The sequence below is a fragment of the Neolamprologus brichardi genome, chromosome 19, assembly GCF_056152115.1.
Source record: "Neolamprologus brichardi isolate AB-2024 chromosome 19, ASM5615211v1, whole genome shotgun sequence".
Classification (NCBI taxonomy): domain Eukaryota; kingdom Metazoa; phylum Chordata; class Actinopteri; order Cichliformes; family Cichlidae; genus Neolamprologus; species Neolamprologus brichardi.
This window is the reverse complement of record NC_142122.1, coordinates 8,551,807-8,573,067: the sequence shown is the minus strand read 5'-3', so window position 1 is coordinate 8,573,067 and position 21,261 is coordinate 8,551,807. Positions and strand designations below refer to the sequence as shown.

General features: G+C 40.6%; 1 protein-coding gene across 1 annotated transcript; it reads right to left on the bottom strand.

The window, feature by feature from the left end:
• Positions 1-136: 136 nt before the first annotated feature.
• Positions 137-20,516, bottom strand: trip11 (thyroid hormone receptor interactor 11). Its single transcript, XM_087832734.1, has 21 exons — positions 19,905-20,516; positions 16,571-16,647; positions 15,562-15,672; positions 14,824-15,126; positions 14,643-14,711; positions 14,394-14,559; positions 13,863-14,189; positions 13,616-13,656; positions 12,929-13,027; positions 12,486-12,686; positions 9,120-12,158; positions 8,832-8,972; positions 8,322-8,515; positions 7,779-7,942; positions 7,494-7,597; positions 7,204-7,303; positions 6,083-6,164; positions 5,384-5,498; positions 2,647-2,769; positions 1,705-1,849; positions 137-1,615 (listed from the first exon to the last, which is right to left on the bottom strand). The coding sequence occupies exons 1-21, from the start codon at positions 20,041-20,043 to the stop codon at positions 1,401-1,403; spliced, it is 5,955 nt and encodes a 1,984-aa protein (XP_087688860.1). The 5' UTR covers positions 20,044-20,516; the 3' UTR covers positions 137-1,400.
• Positions 20,517-21,261: the final 745 nt, after the last annotated feature.

The following is a 21,261-nucleotide window of genomic DNA, read 5'->3' as shown; positions in this document are numbered from 1 at the left end:
AAACGTACTCTGTCCGCGCTGTAGCAGCCACATGTGGTTCAGATGCCTAAAATCTGGCGTTAAAATGATTAAAAAAAAAAAACAAACAAAAAAAAAAAAAACGGTAAAAATAACAAGATGCACACAAACATGGGGTCAGCAGTGGTACCTTTATTTGATGTTAAAATTCCAATTAATTCACGGGTACTAAACTTAAGTAAAGCTCATCAAAGTCTGAGGCAACCCAACTCCTTTTAGACGCCCAAGTGTTTCAGATTTTACATCTACAAAAATTCTTTTTAAGGAGGATTTACAGTTTGTACATTTAATCATTACACCTGGAGAAGCCCTGTAACATTCCTTCTGCAGCAGCTGATTGATGTCTATACAAAAATGTAGAGCAGCTTCCGCTACTGTGGTCCTTCTAAATGTGCAATTTTGTAAATATATTTTTTTATATTATTTTTTACAATCCTGATTATACAACTATGAAATTAGGAAAAAAGACAGGCACTTTTTACTTCCACAACATCCTCAGTGCCTATAAATAGAAAACAAAATAACACCACCCATTTTTACACATATATATAACTATATAATAGTACTGTACTTAAACATAAGAGCAGTCTCAAGCTTCCGATCAACCGCAGTCAGCAGTTATAGCCATAATTACAACGCTTATTGCATATCACAGTCTAGCCGTCTGGAAAAGACAAGATTTCTGCAGAAATGTCTTTATGGTTTTAACAGATGTACTGAAACCACATAAATCTCTATGCAGGCTGCTGCTGCCAGAGTGTTTCAGGCGAGTCCTGGATAAGAAACAGCTCACTGCATTGTTGAAAAGAAAAATAAAAGTATTCAACAAATAAAAAGTTGTCCTGTGAAGGACGTGCTTCCTCTTGCTAACAGAGGTGATGACTAGATTCAGCCCACTTGTATTGTACTGCGCAGACGGAGCTGAAAAAGGTCACTTGTGTTCAGATGTGGTGCGATAAATAAAAATCATAATGTAACTCAGATGACCAGATCTTTGAAAACTCTCACTCTGAATGACTCAAAACTTTAAAACGCTCCGATCCTGCATCGTTTTTGAAGGTAGAGTCTCACCATTGATCACTTATCAATAATTCTGAGTGGGAAACACTTTCACTGGTGTGTAAAGGGAGAGTCTGTTGCATAGAACAGTAATTGCAAGTGAAACAGAATCTAAAAAAACCCCAAAGAACTAATAACTTCGTTTTAATCATCTCCCCGAAATGGTGACATTAAGCCTTTGTGAACGCTCTGCTCATTTATTTTTGCAGAAAGTAAAGAAAGCAGCAAAAAGAAGCAGATCTGCTCCAAAATCTCAGTCTTTGTAGTGTAAAACTTGTGTTGGCTAAATTAAGACATCTGTGTTGCACTCCTCACAGGGCCGATCACTGCTTTAACAAGTCTTTGAGCACGGCTCCACCGCTGGCCTCAGCTGAGACTGGCACAGGAGTGAAGGTGGGCAGGGTGTCAGAGATGGGCTTCATCAGCAGGTGGCCTCCTGGGCCCCCAGAGCCGGAACCAGCCAGCAGAGGCACCGCTGCAGAACGAGGGGCCAGGAACGGATTGGAATCACCGACTCGCTTCAGGGAAACTGGAGCCCCTGAGAAGATAGAGGCTTAAATTTAAATAAAGCTGGATGCGTGAAAGGAAATGAGAAGCAAGTGTTTTTCTTTTAAGTGGGCCATTTACCTGCGGCCATGCTGGAAGTGCCGCTGCTGGTTCTTCCCGCAGGTGGGGCGCTCAGAGGCTTGATGTCATGAACCGGAAGCTTTGGTGCAGGCAGAGAAGGAGTCGACTCCATCTCCAGAAATTTCACAAACATCTCTGAGAAGGACTGCAACAACAAGGAACATGACAGTGAGTGAATGAAATATTTTACTGAGCCAAATGGGGAAATTCTTCCTGAAAACCAAAGTAAAGACCTAGCATCACAGTAGCATCCTGGTAAAAAATAAGATGAAATTTTCAAAAAAAAACCCCAAAACTTATTCTCATATACTTAAATGTGGATTCTTCACAAGCACTAATATTAAAAAAGCATTTATTTTGCTAAAAAGCAGTTTTGTGTTGTAAAGGGTTTTAAATTGTTGCCATCATCTCAGCCTTTTGCACATTTCTATATCATTCTGTTCTGTCTGGTGTTGTACCGTCTTTGTTTTTTGCAATTTTTGCACATTGCACTTTATGTAGTCCTGTGTTGATTGTCTGTTATATGTCATATGTGGCACCATGGTCGTGGAGGAACGTTTTCTCGTTTGTGTACTCTACCACTGCACGTTCTATACATTTTGAGGACATTTTAGAAGTTAAGACCTTGGATCAAGTCTGCGGACTGTTTTCTGTTTAAAATAACAACTAAAAAGTCATGTAAAAAAATAGTAGGACTGGGGGTTTGTGGGTTCATGTGTGGTCTTCTGTCAGAATTATGACTTTTAGTTATTTATTGATTTTGTTTGAGACTAATTGTAATTGTGGCTATTAAGTACAGAATGCTTGTCAGTATTTCTCTTTAATGAATCCTGTGTCAGTGCTACACTGCATGGTGATGAAAGACACTTTAAGGAACTGCTGGGCTGGGTTCTATTCTTCAGGGCAAAATATATACAGTGAGAACTGTGAATCATGTCTTACAGAGTTGAGCCCTTGGCCACTGGTGGGTCTCTGTGGAGTGTTTGGGACACTTTGTGCTCCTCTGCCTCCCAACCAGTTTGATACCCATCCAGTAACACCGTGGCCCCTGTCCTCCTCCAGCATCTGCAGGTAGGAGAAGTGCAGATAAATATTTGGGATATTTAGAACAAATACACCGATTTGCACAAGGATGAACAGTGCTGGCAAAGAAAAGGTGACACTGATGATTCAGGGTACTTTTTGGGATTTTCTTTTGTCACAAAGGTTTTTTTTCCTTTCAGCGCTTGCCAAAACTTTCTGGAAAGTTACCCCCCTGTCACTCACTCCAAATCCACACTTTGTAGAAGAAGCTTTACTCACTGTCACACAGTCCTACCTAATCAGAATCATCAGTTCTCTGGCAGGATTTAACTGGACAGAACCCATATAGACTGTATGGATGACAGCATAAGACTTAAAAAGGGGACAAGAAAGGGGGTTAGCTTCTCTACAGAGACAGATTCTGAAAACTTGCCTGGTTTTGTGGGACACTTGGCTCCCATAAACACGAGTTGAGTGGAAAATTTAAATAGCATTAACAGGAAATGAAGAAGGGATGAGGAAAAAAAGCAGAATGATTTCCAACACAATAAAATGGCTTTTCTGAGGAGTTGTAATCGCATTGCCCCTCACTCTGTATCTGTTTTCTTTTAGGAGGGTTGGATAATATACTTGGAGTACTCTGGCGGGAGCCCTGTGGGAATCCCGCCAGAGTACTCCAAGATCTGGACAAGAAAATGCTTTTTTTTCCCAGGGCTGAGCTCCGAGAGGATTTTCAGGGACTGCTGGAGTCAAAAGAAACTGTTGGACAACTTTGTAGTTGACTGAATGATATCTGAAGGACATCATTACCCAATCCATCCTGTCAAAAATTTAAAAAAGGCCTGTTGACAGAGTGTCAGTGTGACCTGTGACGGAGAACGCAAATAATGGAATCAGCCACTGAACTAAACTAATATTGATCAGCCTGACATAAATGTAACATTTTGTGAAACTGACATAAGTAAATGTTTTTGCCAAAAGTGTGCCAACGCAGCGTTAACGGTGGAACATTTAAAAATACTACACAGGTGCAATTAATATTTGACTCATTTTAAACTCAACTTGCTGGAGTTTCTTCTACAGAAAAAGGTGTCGCTGGAGAATCTTTTTAAAATACTGATGGAAGAGGGAGTACAGAAGGCAGAAATTCTCCTTTTATTTTTCCTACTGCTACATTCGTCTCCCTCTGTAAGTGCTGTCTGGGAGTCCCATCATCCCACGTGGAAGGAGATGCTCACAAACTCAAGCCTGCAGGACTTTGCATATGTAACTTTCCTGTTATCATTATTTCATCAATTGTGACAAGATCCCCGACAGCACTGCCTGAAACGCAGCCCCAAACCATGACAGAGCCTCCACTGTGTTTTACAGATGGCTGCGGACACTCACTGTTGTTCCGCTCTTCTGACCTTCTCTGTACTTATTGTTGATCACTGAGCCAAAAAAATCAAATTTCATCCCTCCGTAAGACCTGTTGTTACTGATTTTCAGTCCAATTCTTGTGTAATTTGGCAAACCTCATCCTTTTCTCCCCCTTTCCCTTCCTTAAAAAATGAATTCTTGACATTCACATTTCCACTGAGACTGTGGTGGCGGGTGTGGTTTTGGCTCGGCTGCAGGAGGAGATGTGGAGAGGAAGGTTCAGAGGTTCAGTGTTAAGGAAAAGCTGAGTGGCACAGCTGTCGCCCATCTTTTAATCAACCTCATCTATTTATGCAGTAGCATGTTAGGCATGGACACTCATGTAAGTACAGACAGCAGCTAGCTGATGATTCTATGAATGCACATAAGAGTGAAACACACCTCGCTGGAGTGTAAAGTGTAAATATAATAATAATAGTGAAAAGATGAGTCCATGTGTGAGTGTTTGGGAACCCACAGTAGACAAGAGGCCAATCTGATGTAGACGGATCAACAAAAGAGCCATGTGTCATGTGTCAGGCCTTTGCTCGATTTCTTTTCCCATTTCTTAAAGACATGACTTTCAAATACTGCTAGTAACAAAATGTCTAAAGACACTGTGTTTTGTTCAATTGCCTGTAATGTGTAGACAAAACTAGTTCATCCCTTGAATTAGGTGCCTTATAATGCTATAATGGTTCATAGGTCAGTGTGAAGTGGCTAAACAAACAAACACACACACATACATTCCTCTGAAAATGTTCAGAAAGAAGGACTAAAAATGATTGAAGGAAAAAAAAAAAGGCAGCTGATGTCCAAAGAAAAACTTTGAAAGGCCTTTAGATTACTGGAGAATTATTGCCCAAGAGCATTTTAAAATAATTACAACAAACTGACTCATTGGAAGGAAAATATGAAATGATGAAGGGTGGGTCGAGAATTTTGCACGTATAAATCTTTAAACACTTAATTAATTTGGCAAATAACCAACATTCAAAACCTTTTAGTGATTACTGCAGGAAGCATAAGGATGTTAAAGAGTGAGTTTTATTTTTAATTCAACAGACTTTCATTTTTTGGTTTTCTACTAATTCAACGGAGTTCTAAGAGAAGCAAACCAGCTGCTACCGGACAGACGCTGTCGCATTGGTGTCACTTCTTTATCAACAATGCTTACTAACCTTTTAGGTAATTGGACTTTTTGCAAAAAAATCTATGAAACAAAATGATTATTGTCAGTCCAGAAATCTCTCACCTTTTCAACATCTTCTCGGTTTAGACCCAAGACACTTCCCATGAGCTTCAGCACATCGGCACGCTTGGTTTTGGGCGTGTGGAAGTATCCTAAGAACAAGTTACGCATCAGGACCCTGCAGAAAGAACAACATGGGCAACAACGCTGACTGATGATGTAATTCAAGGTTTTAAAAAAAACAACAAAAAACCCCAAAGATGTGGCTATGATCCATTTTTATGCAGCTGCATGAACAATACCTAAATTCAAAATGCATCCATCTTCATCAAAGCTTATTTATAGCACTAAACACTATACTGGCTAGAAGGGTACATTTCTTTTCCATAATTGCTGCAATTCTTTAAAGACCACGTATCTCTAAAATAATCCAGTTTCCGTGAACTTAGTACAATTTGGAGGGATTTATGTTGCTAAAGATGGAAAGTATTCTTTTCAAGCTATAAAAAAAAAAAAAAGAATTCAATCACTTCAGTTTAACAGAAAAAGTTTAGTTTGATTCACCTGGTTGTCCCTAAATGGGAACAAACTGCTTCAATCATAAGCTTGATCCTCTCAATTTCACAGTTAAAAAAATGAGAACTTGAAAGTGGGAAATCTACCTGAGGATTTTAGAATAATCCATTAAAAACAATGGAAAAATGTGATCATAATCTAAATAAACTGGAACTAATATTTAACAGAAATGTACTTGAAACTTACTTGTCTATTTTACCCTCTGTGCTGTTCAAAAGGTTCATGAGTTTCCTCTGTGCCTCTTCCAGCATCTCCTGCCTCACATCCACTGCAGCATGGACACAAACAGAGTGACAACTTTAACAGTAATGTTCAGGCCTCTACTGCACATGGGCCACTTTGTGCCTCTTGTGCTTCAACATCTGCAGTGAAACCACAGTGACACAAGTTACAGACTACTCTAATCCTTCTTGATTAAAAATATAACAACGACTGCACAAATACATTTTTCTCTCCCGTTTATCAACAGATGTAATGACAAATGGTAAACGACAAGCAATAAATTGTACTATTTTGTAGGAAATTAGGATAACACAACAACAACAAAAAATAAAAATGTGTATGTTTTCTGGCTAAGGTGGAAAATACAGTGGAAAAAAAAATGTTTGGCAAAGTCTTAAATGAGTCAGAAAAACTTTCAACAAACTGTTAGTGTTGCAAAAAGATCTGGATTTACAAAGATTTCAGGCTATTTTCTGAATCTCAGATATGTTAATCTGTGGTTCAAATGACAGAGCAATGCTCCACAGACATACCGAAGCTAGACTGTTCAGTGCGTTCTCAAAGTTAATCAACTATTTTTAGACACAATGTAAATTTTCATATAGGTGACTGATTTGTAAAGAAAATATAGCGCCTCGTATCAGGTCTGGACAAAGTCTGAACAGCCAGAGAGCAGTAAGGAAAAAAACAACAGTCTGAGAATTTGCTGTGACGTAATGGTCATATCTGATAGGAATGAAATCTGCTGCAGAGTGTGAAACAAAGAATGGCTTCCCACGTCAGAGAATTACAGTTTCACTCATTTGGTCCTTTTCTTGGCTTATGCAAGGGAGGTAAGTGTTTCTTCAAAGGCTGGCAGGTAGATGCCTTCCACACGATCTTTAGAAATTGCTGTGATCTTTAAACCGACAGCCGTTTTATTGCAACCTCACATTTTTCAGTAAAACTGGAAAGCTGAGCTTTATACAGTCTGATAAAGACACCATTAACACAACATTTATAGTTGAGATTTTAAAAAATAAAATAAAATAAAAAAATAAAGACATGTTTAAGTCAATAGGTGAAAGTGCTTGGCTGAAGCTCACCTTGTTTTTTCAGCTCCTCAATTTGTTCCTCCTTCAGATCGAGCTGATCCGTGAGACGAGATGCTGAATCTAGAGCAGCGTTGGCTTCATCCAGGTTTATCTGACAGAGAAAGTTACAGCGTTACATAACGTTTGTCTTACTGATTTTTATTAAAGTGTGACATCCACCGTCTTCAAAGGATTATATGAAATTCTGATATCTAGCAACTTAAAAAAAGAAGAAAAAAAATAGCGCTACTGATGCTAATCACAGATATGATTCTCTGACAGGTGATTGGTTGCTGGTTTACCTGGAGAGCAGAAGCTTGGTCCTCCAGTTTCAGAGCTTTTCTTTTCCACTCCTCTTTCTCCTTCTTGTGCTTCTCAAGTTCTGCCGAGTACATGGCTTTCTCTTCTGTCGGAGAAATGCCGATAAAAGTATTACTAAAAGTAATCAAAAAAGGCATTGCCGGGTACACCAACTGTAAAGTGCTATGAGGAAAACACAGTTTTAAATATTCCAGGATAACAGACACACTTATCCTGCTCGAGTCTGGTCTAAACAGCAAAGATCTCTTTGAAGCCCTCAAACTTGCCTTGTTGGAATTGCTCTAGCACCATCTGCAGGTTGGAGAGTGACACTGCATACTGGTTGACTTGTTCCTGAGAGGTTCTGAGTTGGGCCAGCGCATCGTCTCTCTGCTTCACCACCCCAATTAACTGCTCCTGCAGAGACTCTACCTGCATGCTGGCCTGTTGGCTGGAAGAGAGAGGACGGGTAAGTAGAAACACAAAAAGAATGACACAAACAGCAATGTTGGATCCAAGTGAAAGTAACAGTTTTATAATCAGTAAATAATTAGCTGTCAACTAGTGGGTCAAACAACTTTTTAGTTTGACAAAAAAAAAAAAATTTGATCCTACCAGGTTTAAACATGTTATGTAAAAAGGTCAAGGGTGAGGAAAGCCTACTGTAGATGTGTTATTTCTATGCATTTCCACTTCCTTGTCAATGAGAACAAAGTGCAATATACATAAAGAAAATACCTGAACTAATTACAGTAAATAACGAAGAGTTCCTGGTGATTTTATCAGTCTTTAATCAAACCTTTTAAAACACACATTAGTTTTATGCTAACCTGGCACTCTCCACAGCACTTGAGGATGTCGTCAGTCTCTCATCCAGCAGAGCCACCTTCCTGCGCAGCTCTGTCTCTCTGTCCTCTGCAGCGAGGGCTTCTCTCGTGTATGAATCTTCAATCTCCAACAGGTGATTACGCAACCGCTCAAGCTCCAAGTTTAGGCGGTGCTCTTTGTCTCTCACATGTTGGAGCTGTAAACAATCAAACAAACAAAAACAAAAAAGGTAGCTTCAGCAGAGTGCCATTTAATTTGAAGCAGCCATGTGTTATTATCAACAGACTAAGTATTTACTTGACTATACAGTTATAAGGTATATATACACAATGGTTGAGCGACATGATGAAGCAGAGATTCTATACTGCAATAGTCTGAGTATTTAATGAATGAAAACAGAGCATGTATAATGATGCCTGATAATTAAACTTAGTAATGTGGTGGGTTCCATATGAAGTTACAATACCACCACAAGTAAAATTAAGGGCAATGGGTGAATATTGTTCTCTTACCTCAGACTGTAATGCCGCAGTCTCCATTTGCTTCTGCTTGAGTGCCATCATCACCTGATCCCTCTCCTGCTGAAATGCCACAGCTTTGTCCTGCATGGACTTCACTTCGTTCAGGAGCTGATTCAGCTCACCAGATTTACCCTACAAGAGAGCAATAAACAGTAACTCATAAACAAATTTTGAAAGAATAAATGACAAAGTTTCCTGTCTAAAATGACGCTGATGGATACATTTCATTACTAAAATGCGTCAGTATAAATTCAACTACACAAAAAAAAAGTTACTGACCTGCTCTTTGTCTTTGAGCAGTTTCTCCACAGTGGCAGCCTTCTCGCTCATCGCGCTCAGTTCAAACTCCTTCTCTCGCAGCAGGAGGGAAACCTGCATGTTAGTTTCCTGCAGAGCTCTAAACTCTGACTCTTTCTCTCGAGAGCGTGCAGCAACCAGCTCATTCTCCTCCTTTAGCTTCTTCACGTCCATCTCAAGAATGAGCGCACGCTCTTTGAGGTTGGTCACCGCCTGCTTCAGAACCTCGTTGTCATTCTCACGGTTACGCAGTGCTTCACTTACTTGAGCTAGTTGGTCTCCTTTGCTTTTGATGAGCAAGTCTTTCTCCCTCACAGACCTCTGCAAGGCCTCCAGTCTCTCTCTGACCTGTCGAGCCTCCTCTGCCTGACTTCGCTGCTCGCTTTCTGAGGCAGACGCGGAGTTGGAGAGTCTGTGGTTGTTTTCTTGAAGAGTCCTGATCGTGTTTTCTTTCTCAGTCAACAGTGCTTTTAGTTGAACAACTTCTTGCTGCATCTTCTCATCTTTTACAGCGGAATCTGGCTGATGGCTTGGAGCATCAGTACTGAGAGAAGAGCCACTACACTGAGTGGCTGTGACTTCAGGTGTCTGTGTGACGCTGTCCAGTTTACCTAACAGGACATCCTTTGTGCTGCTAAGCTGGGTAATAGTTTGTTGAACCTGTGCGAGCTCCAGACTCAGACTTCCCAATCTCCTTTCCTTCTGCTCGTAATTCTGGACCAGTCGAGCGTAGTCCACTGAGAGCTTTGAGCTACAGTCGCTGTCGGCAGAAACCTGACTCTGCAGTTTGATCAGCTCCTCGTGCAGCTGAGCCGACTCGTGCTGCATGTTCTTGACTGTTGTGATGACCTGCTGCTTCCACTCCTCCATCTTCTTCACCTGCTGCTTCAGTGTGTCCCGCTCCTGCAGTAGCTCCTCAAACTGGTTGCTGCTGACCCCTCCAGAGCCAGCACCGGGCTCTCCTCCTGAGGACTGCAGGACTGTCACCAGCGTTTGGCACTTCTGGGTCAAGGCATCGATCTCTATGTCCTTCTCCCTAATAATTCGAGACAGATTCTGGATGGTCTCCTTGAACATCTCCTGGCTTCCCGAGGGATCGCTCATGTTAGAGAGGCGCTGATTTTCCTGCTGAAGCTTCAACAGGGCTGCTTCCTTTCCTGCCATGATATCCATGAGGCGGTGATAGTCGGACCGAAGCTGGCTGTTCTCTCTGGTCTTCTCGTTAAGCACGGCAATCACTTGCTCTCTCTCCACAGCGTATGCCTGTAGCTGCTGCTGTAAGAACATGACATCCTGGCTGTGTCCGCCTCCCATGGAAACTCTGGCATGAAGTGCCTGAATTTCCAGGTCCTTCTGCATGATCATCTGTGAGAGTTTTCCCACTTCATCACGAGAAACCACCAGCTGATCCAGCTGCCTCGTCAGTGAGAGGTTCTTCTCATTAAGCTGGGTGATCTCAGTCTCTTTCTCCTTGATGCCCCTCACCAGTCTTTCTATATCTACCTTAGACAGGTCATGTTTCTCATTGCCATTCTCCTGATTTAGGGTCTGAGTCTTTTCCTCCTGCAAGATGACCTCTCCCTGCACAGACGGAGAGTTGGCTCTGCTCTGACTCTCACTAAGCTGCTCTACAGCTTGCTGGAGGCGGGTTATCTCTTCGTCTCTGGCCTGGATGAGTCTGTCATAGTTTAGTGTTGTCTGCTGATGGTGAGCACGAGCCTGTTCAATCTCGCTCTGTTGAGCCTGCAGAGACTGTTGAGAGAGAAGTAGAGAAGCTTGCTGTTCCTCAGTGGTTCTCCTCAGAGTCTGGACCTCCTCTTCCAGGGCATTACGGGAGGATTTGAGTTGGGTGATCTCCGTCTCCAGCTCTGTGATGATGTCCAGAGTCCTGGGCTCAGCCAGAGGTTGAGGTCTGCTCTGCTGATCCCTGAGGCGGTCAATCTCCTCTTTCAGATGGCTGTTCTCCTCCTTCATACCTCCCAGCTGCTTATCCTTTTCATCTAGCGACTGTTTGAGCGTTTCAACTTCCTTGGTGAAAACTGAAACCTTATTATCCAGCTCTGTCTGTAAATCCGCAGCATTTTGTTTTAAAGTGTCCATAAAGACATCTTTCTCTTGCAGCAAATCCGTCAGCTGCTGCTGCCCTGCAACTGTGATTGATAGCATCTCATTGGTGTCTCTGTGGTCAGCTGCCACCTGCTCCATATCTCTTTTCAGCTGAGCAATCTCCATGTCTTTCTCCTGGTTTAGTTTGATGGCACGTTCATGCTCAGTCTGCAAAGCAGAAGCGTCCATAGATCGAGCTCGAGTTAACTCCTCGATGGTCTGCTGGTACTGTTTTACCTGTTCTTTTAGTTTGTTCTCAGCCTGCGTCAATTCACCTTCGAGCTGGTATTTCTCCAGTTTTAAAGCTTCAATACGAGTATCCTTCTCCCTCACAACCCTGTTCAGAACACCCTGGCTTTCCTTCAGCTGCTTGGTTAGTTCTTCCACTTTACCCAAGGTCTGCTCATTGTCCGCCTTGAACCTCCTGTTCTCCACCTTCAACTCATAGTCTTCAGACATCACCTTCTCGTGAGAGCGCCTCATCTCATCCAATTCTCTCCTGAGGTCTGACAACTCTCTCTCCTTCTCTGCTAGCGCCTCATTAGCACCCTGTGCCTCACTTGCTCTCTCCCCTCCTTCATAAAGTTTTGCTTTAGCAGCAGATAACAGCTCCTCTTTCTCCTGCAGGGTCTTCTTTAGCTCGGTGACCTCTCTGCGTGCATCCCGGCTCTGCTCCTGTGAGTGTCCCAGTTTGTCTTTTAGCTCTTTCACTGTCCGTTCCAACTGTTGTTTTCCCATATGCAGTTCGTTAAGAGTAAAAGCACTCTGGCTCATTTTCTCTTTTTGGGTCTCCAGCTCTTGCTCAAGTGCCCTTTTCTGGTCATTGGATGTGTTGAGCTCTGCAGTCATTCTTTTCAGCTCTGTCTCAGCCTCTTTCAGCTGTCCAGAGAGCTGCTCTTTCACTGAGATCATATGCTAAAGTAGAAAAACAAACTGTTAATATTGTCTCTACTGTTGGGCTTTGTTGTGTCAAGTTGGACTGTATTTTCGTTTTTGTTTTGTTTTTTCCAAAACAAGATGTTTTTTCAGGGTAAACTATACAGACTTCATATAACTGCTGAGGAAAAGGTTGAGTTGTTTATTGTGCGTTTTTCTAATCAAGTAAAAAAAATTTAAAAGTCCAAAATGTGTCAAGAAATGACAATCTGAGATGCTAAAATGTGACACTTGATATCAAACATCTCTAAATAAGTTGCTGAAATACAAATAAACAAAGAGATAAAGCACCAAAGTCATGCAGACCTGAGTAGCTTCCTGATTTTGTTGGTCTAGTTCCTCCAGTTCAGACATCAGCGTGTCCCGCTCCTCCTCAGTAGCTCTCAGGGTCTTTTCTCTCCTGCCCAGTTCTGCCTTCAAATCATCCAATGACTCCAAATCAGACTCAGCTTCATTTCTGCTGACTAGTTGTTCTTCTGCGACTTTAAGTCTTTCTTGCAGATTAAGCTGTGGACAGAAAATCTGAAACTCACTTACAGAGGCTGAGTACTTTCCGCAACCCATTATTGGCAGGAACCAATCAACAAAACCACCTTTTGTTTTTCTTTGGCGACACTGTGTTGTCTAACTGAGTACTGTTTTTCTTCTTACCACTAACTGACACAATTACACAGAAAACCAATTCAAATAAATTCATGCGACAAGTTCACGGGTGACTAAAATAATATGTATGTACAATATAAACAAACCTTTTCTTGTTCTAAGTCTTCCTTTTCTTGTCTCAGTGCTCCAATAATGGTGTTCAGTTCTAAGATGTCTGCATGCTCGACTTCTTCCTTTGGTTCTGCCTAAAGTTAAAATAAGTCATTAAATCAATTGGAGAAGCCTATGAAGGTGACTCCGGCCATTAAAAGCAAAAACTGCACACCATTTAAATGTATCTGTTGTCCCCATTTAGGTCTTCGTCTTGTGCAACTCTTTTGAAGGTCGGTCTTTCTTTGGTGTCACATTTGCATGCACTAGATCTCCTCTTTCTTTTTCAAAGGAATGGTACACAACCTCCTTAAATTTGGCAAGCCTGATCCTGTTTGCACTCCTGACCTGATGTGTTGATTTTGTGCTTAGACAATGCAAACTTTCCACCTGAGACTGCTGTTTGATCTGAGTCACAGCTGGAAACGCAAATCTTATCATCGGTGATGATTTTCAACAAGAAAGCTGAATCAATGTGACTGAAGTCCATCACAAAGTGTTCAGGATTGAAAATCCAGTGTAAACAAAAAGCAGCATAAGCACATGAAACAGTGCAGCACGTCACTAGATGACAAGATTAAAAGAGAGGTAGCCAAACTTGCACACAGATACAGCTTTTGCTTTTATAGCCAGAGTCACTCAGTTTATGCAAACATGTGCACATTGCTGATCTTCATGCTTACCTCATCCAGGTTTTTCAGTCTCTCTATTTCCTTTTCTGCAGCTAGAAAGTGGACATTTTAGTTAATATACAGATAAGCAATGGCTTAAAATGTGACGCCTATGACAATTTTCTGCATCTACATGTGATCAATATACAGTTCCTACAATAAAAATTAGAATTAGCAATAGCCGCAACATCAATAAAGAATGTTAATTAAGCAGATAACACATCCATATGAATAAGACATAATTTAACACAATGAATACCTTCCAAGCTATTTCTTAACATTTGGATCTCATGGTCTAGCTGGGCTTTTTGCAAAGCCTTCCCCTCCTGCTCTTGTACTCGTGTCTGGAGCTCGGCCACGGAAGCCTGCAGCCGCGTGTAGTTCTGCAGGAGCCCGGTATTCTCTTGCTGAGCGTCATCCTTCTCAAGCTGTAGTGAGGCTTGTATCTTCTGTGCCTCCTCCAAATTGGCAGACAGTTCGGCCAGCTGCTTCTCGCGCTGCTCCGCTGCTTCTTGCAGGGACTGTATGGTTTGATGGAGTTCATGCAGCTTGGAGCTGTCTGACACAGAGGTGGGCTGACCAACACCTGGAGAAAATTATTAAGAGGACCAATTTAATTTGTGTGCGACACCAGAGTTGTGCGACTGAGATACAACTATTTTACATCAGATGCATTTAAATACGTGCCTTGCTCTAACACACTGTAAGAATTTAGGTCATAGCAGATCATTGTTGCAATAAACTCTCTAATGGCCCAAGCTTCCCATAGTTATTCCAAAAATGAGCTGACCACTCTGAGTCTGTTCCTCCAGCTCCTCTATCCTCTCCTCGTACTCCGCCAGCTCCTGCCTGTGTCGCCGGGTGACATCTGCCAGCTTCTGTCGCTGGGCATCCTGCAGAGCTGCAAGTTCATGCTGGTGTTCATCCACCTCACGACTCATCTCATCTCGAAGCTCCTGAAATGAAAATCCCACAGCAGCAAAGTTAGAAAAATGCAATATCATTTGTACAGACAACAATAACAGACCATAACATTTACCTTAATAGTCCTTTGAAGCTTGAGAATCTCACTGTGGTTGCCATTACCAGCTCCTGTTGCTGTTGATGCCTGTTACAAAAAATAAACAAACAAAAAAAGTGTGTTCATGTGGTTATTTAGAAAAATATTCAAATGGTAAAACCATCTGTTCCATAGTCATCTAATTCTTCTGCAGTCTTACCTGAGACATTCGTCGCCAGTGTGCTACCTCCGACTCCAGACGCATGACTTCTGTCGACAGCCTGTTGATCTCTTGCTGCGACCAGATCACGTCGCTGAGGTCCATTTCTTCGCCATGGAAGCCCTGGTGAGATCCTGGGTGACGTGACAGGAAAGAGGAAGCAGAAGAGGAGGTAGTGGACGATGACGTAGTGGTTACGGGCAACATCGCAGGGCCAGCTGAAGCAGACTGGGCTGATTGCTGCAGCTTCTGGACTTCTTCTTGAAGCCCACTCTGCCGAGCTTTCAGGTGACTGATCTCCACCTGAAAGGACAAAAATTACAAGACTTTCCCTAAAAGACTTCCAAATGAAACTGGGTTTGTCTTAGTCTAACAAAGCACAAATGCCAAGTTTGATTTAGGCTAGACTTAATTTTGCCTCCACCAGTGTTTGAATGTGAGAGTGAATGAATAATGGCATTGTAAAGCGCTTTGGGTGCCTTGAAAAGCGCTATATAAATCCAATCCATTATTATTATCATTATTAGACATATATGTCTATTTAGAGCTAAAATTCCTTTCATAAGTAACTTTCCATTGCAGATACATTCCCAGTGTTATTGCCACATCTGCAAACAAGGTTCACATGTTGGTGCATACAAAACCTTTTAATAAATCTAAAACTGAAATAATGTGTCTTAACCACTTTTCAATCTTTTCTCACTTAAATCCAACACTGTTAAATTCATATGTACATACATCTTTCTGCTGCAGGAGGGTCCTGTATTCTGCAGACTGACGCTTGATTTGGATCTCCGCTGCCTCCAGCTTCTCCTCAAGCTCTGCATGAAGCTTTCGCAATCTCTCATGCTGCAACAAAGACATATCAAGGAGTAAAGACTGAAATACAGAAACATTCAGAAAATTAGAATGTATTTACAACTTTTACAGGGATCACAGTCAACTACAAGGCAGACATATAGGATCTCAGAGACACTAAAATACTGCATTTTTGCCAAAACTAAACCAACAATATTAACCCATTTCTGTCTATTTAAAACTTTTCTGTCTACTGTTTTCAGTCGCACTGAGCTCCAAGCTAATTTAATCCTTCCAGAGACTTAAATCTGTTTGTGACCATAAAAAGCACATCACAGAGTACATAGCCTTTTGCTTTTATAGGGTTAAATACTGGCCACAAAACAGATGGGAACAGCTGTAGCTTTGAGCAACTGTTACTCAAAAAGGAAGATCTAATGTAGCACATTTGCCCAGGGCTATATTTAGCCACAGATTACAATGCATTTGGAAGAGTAGTGAAAGCAGCAGGATAGTGTGTGAGGGACTCAAAGTCAACTATAGCTTGATTCATGGTAAGAAAGAAGCATACAAACAATGTTTTTCCCTAATGTGTTTTTAATAGTTTTGTGGGAGCTCAATGTCACAGAGGAATAAGCAATATGAAGCCTAGAGACAGTGCATGCTACTAGGTCAAATTCACTGTTGGCTTATTTATCTTAATTGGCAGGAAGACAAAATACAGAATGCTGCTACTTTTATTCATTAAGGAAGGACCTATTGCCATCTTTAAAACATAGTTCGATAGTACTGATAAAGTTCAGCTATAATTATGGAAGTTTGATGACTTGGGGTATGAGCAAAACAGACAAACCAAACAACAAACCCACAGTTAATGATATTAGTTTCACATTTCCTGCTATGAAAGTGGCCAGAAAGGTTTATAGTATTGCAGAGTGAAAAGACTAACCTCAGATTTCTGAGCACCAAAAGCAGACTCGACTTCAGCCAACTTCGAATTGGAAACCTGCAGTTCCGTGGCAGCATCTGTAGTTGCATGTGGGGAAAAAAAACATTTAAAAAAGTAGCAGTTCCAAAATTATTCATGACTCAATGTAAAAATCACGCAGCACATGATTTAAATCTGTTGCATCATTTGAATGATACAACTACAATAAACACAGTAAAAACACACTTGTGCATTACTTTTTTTTGTATTGAGAGGGGCTTTTCTGCTTTATCCATCATGGTATATGTAGCACATTTAAGTGATTCTAACTGGAGCCTAACCTTGCTCACATGATAAACAAACACGCTTGGCTGAGCAGGCTGAACATTCCTCGCCATCTTGTCTGAGTTATGTGATCTAACAGCTGAAGGAATCTCAGCCAACACATAACATTCACACCAAGCCTCAGTTAAAGATCCAGCAATAAAAGTTTACTTAGTCCCTCCTGCAGTGATAACAATTCACACTTCTTGTTTTTGTCTGCAGCTGTGAGTTGGATATCTGTGGCCAAAGTTCTCTTTCTGTCAGTGTTTTATCATTCATCACTGTTTGCTTTAGTAGGATGACACTTCAGGGTTTAAGTGGGTAAGGTTGATGGGGCTCTTCTAATCCAATCTCTACAATAACTGCATTTTAGTACTATGCCCAAAACTGGCGAATCAGCAATCAGTATTTTCATATTATGCAGTAGTGTAAAAAAAATAAATAAATAAATCAGACTCTCTGCTCCCTTTTTCATATCTAGCGACTGATGAGTTCAAAACAACACCCTGACAGGAAAATTGTTAAACACCGACTACAGTTTAAGTCTTGGTGTAAACAACAAAGCAATTTAGTGAAGTGATGATGAGTTCAAAAACTAGATATGAACACCCAAATATGAGCAATTCCAGAAATCAAACAACGCCTCTCTATCAGTGTTGACGATATGCTGCTAAACCTCAGCTGACAATGAAAAAGAGGGCCCATGTTTGCACCTAAATGAACTCAGAGTTGGAGCTTTTACTTCGCAGATAGCCTCAGAGGTTAATCGAGTCGCATATTTGGTAACATGCATTTGTAAAAAAAATTAATAAATAAAAAAAACATTTCAAGTTGATCAAATCAAAGGCTGATGGGGAATTAATGTGTTTCAACATACAAGAATGTGTCTACATGGAATATAAATAACCAGTGCTAAAGCTGAATAATCTAGTAGCGTAACAGGAAAATAACATAATGCATAAGAGGGAAAAATCCACTTTAGGATTCTAAAACAAAGAGCTGAATCTATTTTACAGTTAGTTCTTGAATACTGAAGATAGTCTGACCATGTTCTGATAGCAGATTATGCTGCACAATAGCCATCAGTCTAATCAGGCAACAGTCAGTTTGAAACGAGACACCTTTTTAACTGCACCACACCAAAATCACTGGTACAGACTTTTGTGTTACAATAAGTAAACTCTGCTGTGTTTCTCCGATCCATGTGTCCATATTCAGCTGCTCTCACCTGGAATTTATCTGTCAGTTTACAACTGAATTATTATTTTTAAATTCAGATATTACTGACTTTAATGTACCATTGAGAAAATTTTGACTGTAATAAACACAAAAGGAAAATTGTATTTTTTCAGGAACTAAGAGTTCTTTCAGTCAACACATATCTGTCAGAAGCTCAAACTTAAATATAGTGCTGTGGTGGTGTGGGTATGCAAGTATGCTCTAAAACCTACACCGTAAGTCACAGCGGCGTTTTCAGTCCTTCAACAATTTCGAAACTTTTGGAACTTTTAGTTCACTGCTAATGGATGTAAAACTCAAACACTGTTATCGTACTAGCTGTCCCACTCATTCAGTGCCAAACAGAGGAGCTCCTTTTAAGATCAAAAAAGTTGTTTAACTTTGATAGACTAATAGCACATAACTATAATTACATACAGCACAGCATGGATTGTTTTGGGGTGGGGGTGTTTGTTGGGATTTTTTACATCTAATGAGGACTCACAGTCACAGGTGTCTAATTAGATACGTAGATATTTTACTGTAAATACACAAGAATACAGAAATGCTTGGTACTTATTGAACTTCTAAAGACTTGTATGAGAGGCCTTTTTAAATTGTAACTTTTGAATTGCATTGTATATTGTGCTTGATACTGAATTCAAAATTTTCAGAACTCTTAATAAACTTTCAGAACTTTTAATAAACCAATTTGTTTATATTTTATCCTGCATTTTGAATCAATCACCATTTTGAAAGGTATGCATCCCTGTTTAATACATAGCTAGGTATTTCACTGTCTATATTATGTGCTGCTGTAGAGCACTAATGTTATTATTTACTGGAAATGGCCTATATCTCATTTGAGATTAATTCCAAGCACCTAAGTAAACTACATTTACACACTGATTTGACAATTTATAGCAAAACTAAGCTGAAAATGACAGACTTTCACACAACAGCGCTACTGTAATCATGATGTCAGTTAAGTTTAAATCTTTATACAAAGAAGATGATTCAACTTCAAGTTGAAGTTTGTGATGGTGTGCGACTTGTTTCTGATCCTGATATAAATGTTTGTATAAGCACGGTGCAGTACTATATTATTTTCTGAATTTCTTTCAACAAAAGTTAGTTGTGTCTGTTATCCGTTGTGTCATATCCAAAATGCTCAGTGAAAGTATAATTCCGAGCTGAGGGGCCACCAAAAAGTTCAGATTTTCTTTGTGATGAATATGTCTATTTCGGCAAGTATTATCTTGTGTGGGTCAGGCAAAACAAGCAATTTATGCGTTTCTGCTCTTTCTGTCACATCTGAAAATTAGAAAATGCACTGCAATATAACCAGTTACTTCAATATAACCATAAGGTTAAATAAATCCATCTTTTAACACAAAACTGAACACTGAAGATGCTCTTGAACCTATGACTGTTGTATCAGATAGCACAGGTTTTAATTGTACGGAAAAATTTGGAACTGGCAGTTTCTGCCTGTTTATATCATGGCAGGTGGCCCTGCTTCTCGATGCCAGTAAGTTAACTCTAAGTTAACGCCAATTTACAGAAAGATATAAATTTTATATTAAAGCTATTCTGGTGTCTACTTCACTTTAATGGCTTCAAGTCAAAACTTTTGAGGGATTACTTTTGGACGTTTATGAGCTTTAGTAGCAGTTTATTAGAGTGAGATTATAGGACTTATACCAAAACTGAAAATCATGTCCCTACACGTGTAGAAAAAGCCTCACTCAGGTGTGCTCTAAAGGTGATGTGGACATCGCACGGATCAAACCAGGAACACAAACAAACTTACCTCCTACTTCTTCTACACCCTCCAGCAGCATGTCTTTGGTAAAGTTCGATATCTGCCCGGTGAAAGATGAGAGACTCCCGCTAACCTGGCCCAGAGACTGGCCGAGGCCGGAGCCGATTCCCCCCAACCACGATGACATCTTCGGGGGAGACAAAAACCAAACAAAAACAAAGCAGGGCCGAGGAGAACAGGGGAGCTAGCCTAGCGTAGACTCGAAAGATAATACAGCTAGCTCGCTCATCAAGCTCAGCTGGAGACTCTCAGCCACGGGGGACCCGTAAATTCTAAAATCCAATTTCTTTCCTGCGTGACAAAGTCGCTTTCCAAACCGACAGAAGCTCATTTAGCAAGCACAGAACCCGGCTAATGACAGCTGGTCGTCCACACGAAGTAGTTCCTGAAGACCGGCGGACATAATATCGAAGTCTGACAGCTAATACCTGAGATGACGACTTTATGTTGGAGTCTGTGTCGTCTGCGGTCAGCCTGAGAGGAATATTCAGCGGTTTTTATGGCAAGTCTAAACACCACAGCGACCCAAAAGTGCCACCTCGACTGCAGCCATTATCGACTCGACCGTAGCGAAGGGTGTCAAGTTTGACGTGGACACCGCACACGACAGCGGTGCATTGTGGGATACTGGAGGACCAACACACTGAAGGTGCGTTCATGTCCCGAAGAACACCAAGCGTTGCAGTCCCATTTAAATAGTTTATTAAAAATGGTGTAAATTCCACAAAATACACTATACTACTACCAGTGTTGGGCAAGTTACTTTGAAAAAGTAATTAATTATAGTTACTAGTTACTTCTTCAAAAAAAAGTAACTGAGTTAGTAACTGAGTTACTAGATACTAAAAGTAATTAATTACTTGAAAAGTAACTATTGCGTTATTTTTAAAAAAATTGTTTAATTGGGCATTTTTAACTACTTTTTATGTTTCCTCTACATTTCACCTTTAAAAACTATTTATTTTGCCTTGTTTGGTATTATCCTTTTCAGCACAACCTCACGTGTCTGAATTTACAGTTATGTTTTTATTTTGGCATACTGTATTAACACAATTGATCTAAAATCAGACAAAAAACATTTAACGTTGATTGAATAATATTTCATAACTTTAAATGTATAAGGGATAAGCAGAGCTTGAAACTCAGTATTTGGTCTGATCACGTTTATTCTTCAAAACAGCCTGAAGTGTCTTAGGCAAGCTTTATTATAATTTCTTCAGACAGTCTTCAGTTGTCCAGACTTCTTGAAGGACAGTCAAAACCCTTTTGTGGATGTGGACAGCCTTTTGCTCCATTCTGTTTGAAGATGATCCCACACTGCTTCAATAATGTTGATGCCCAGGCT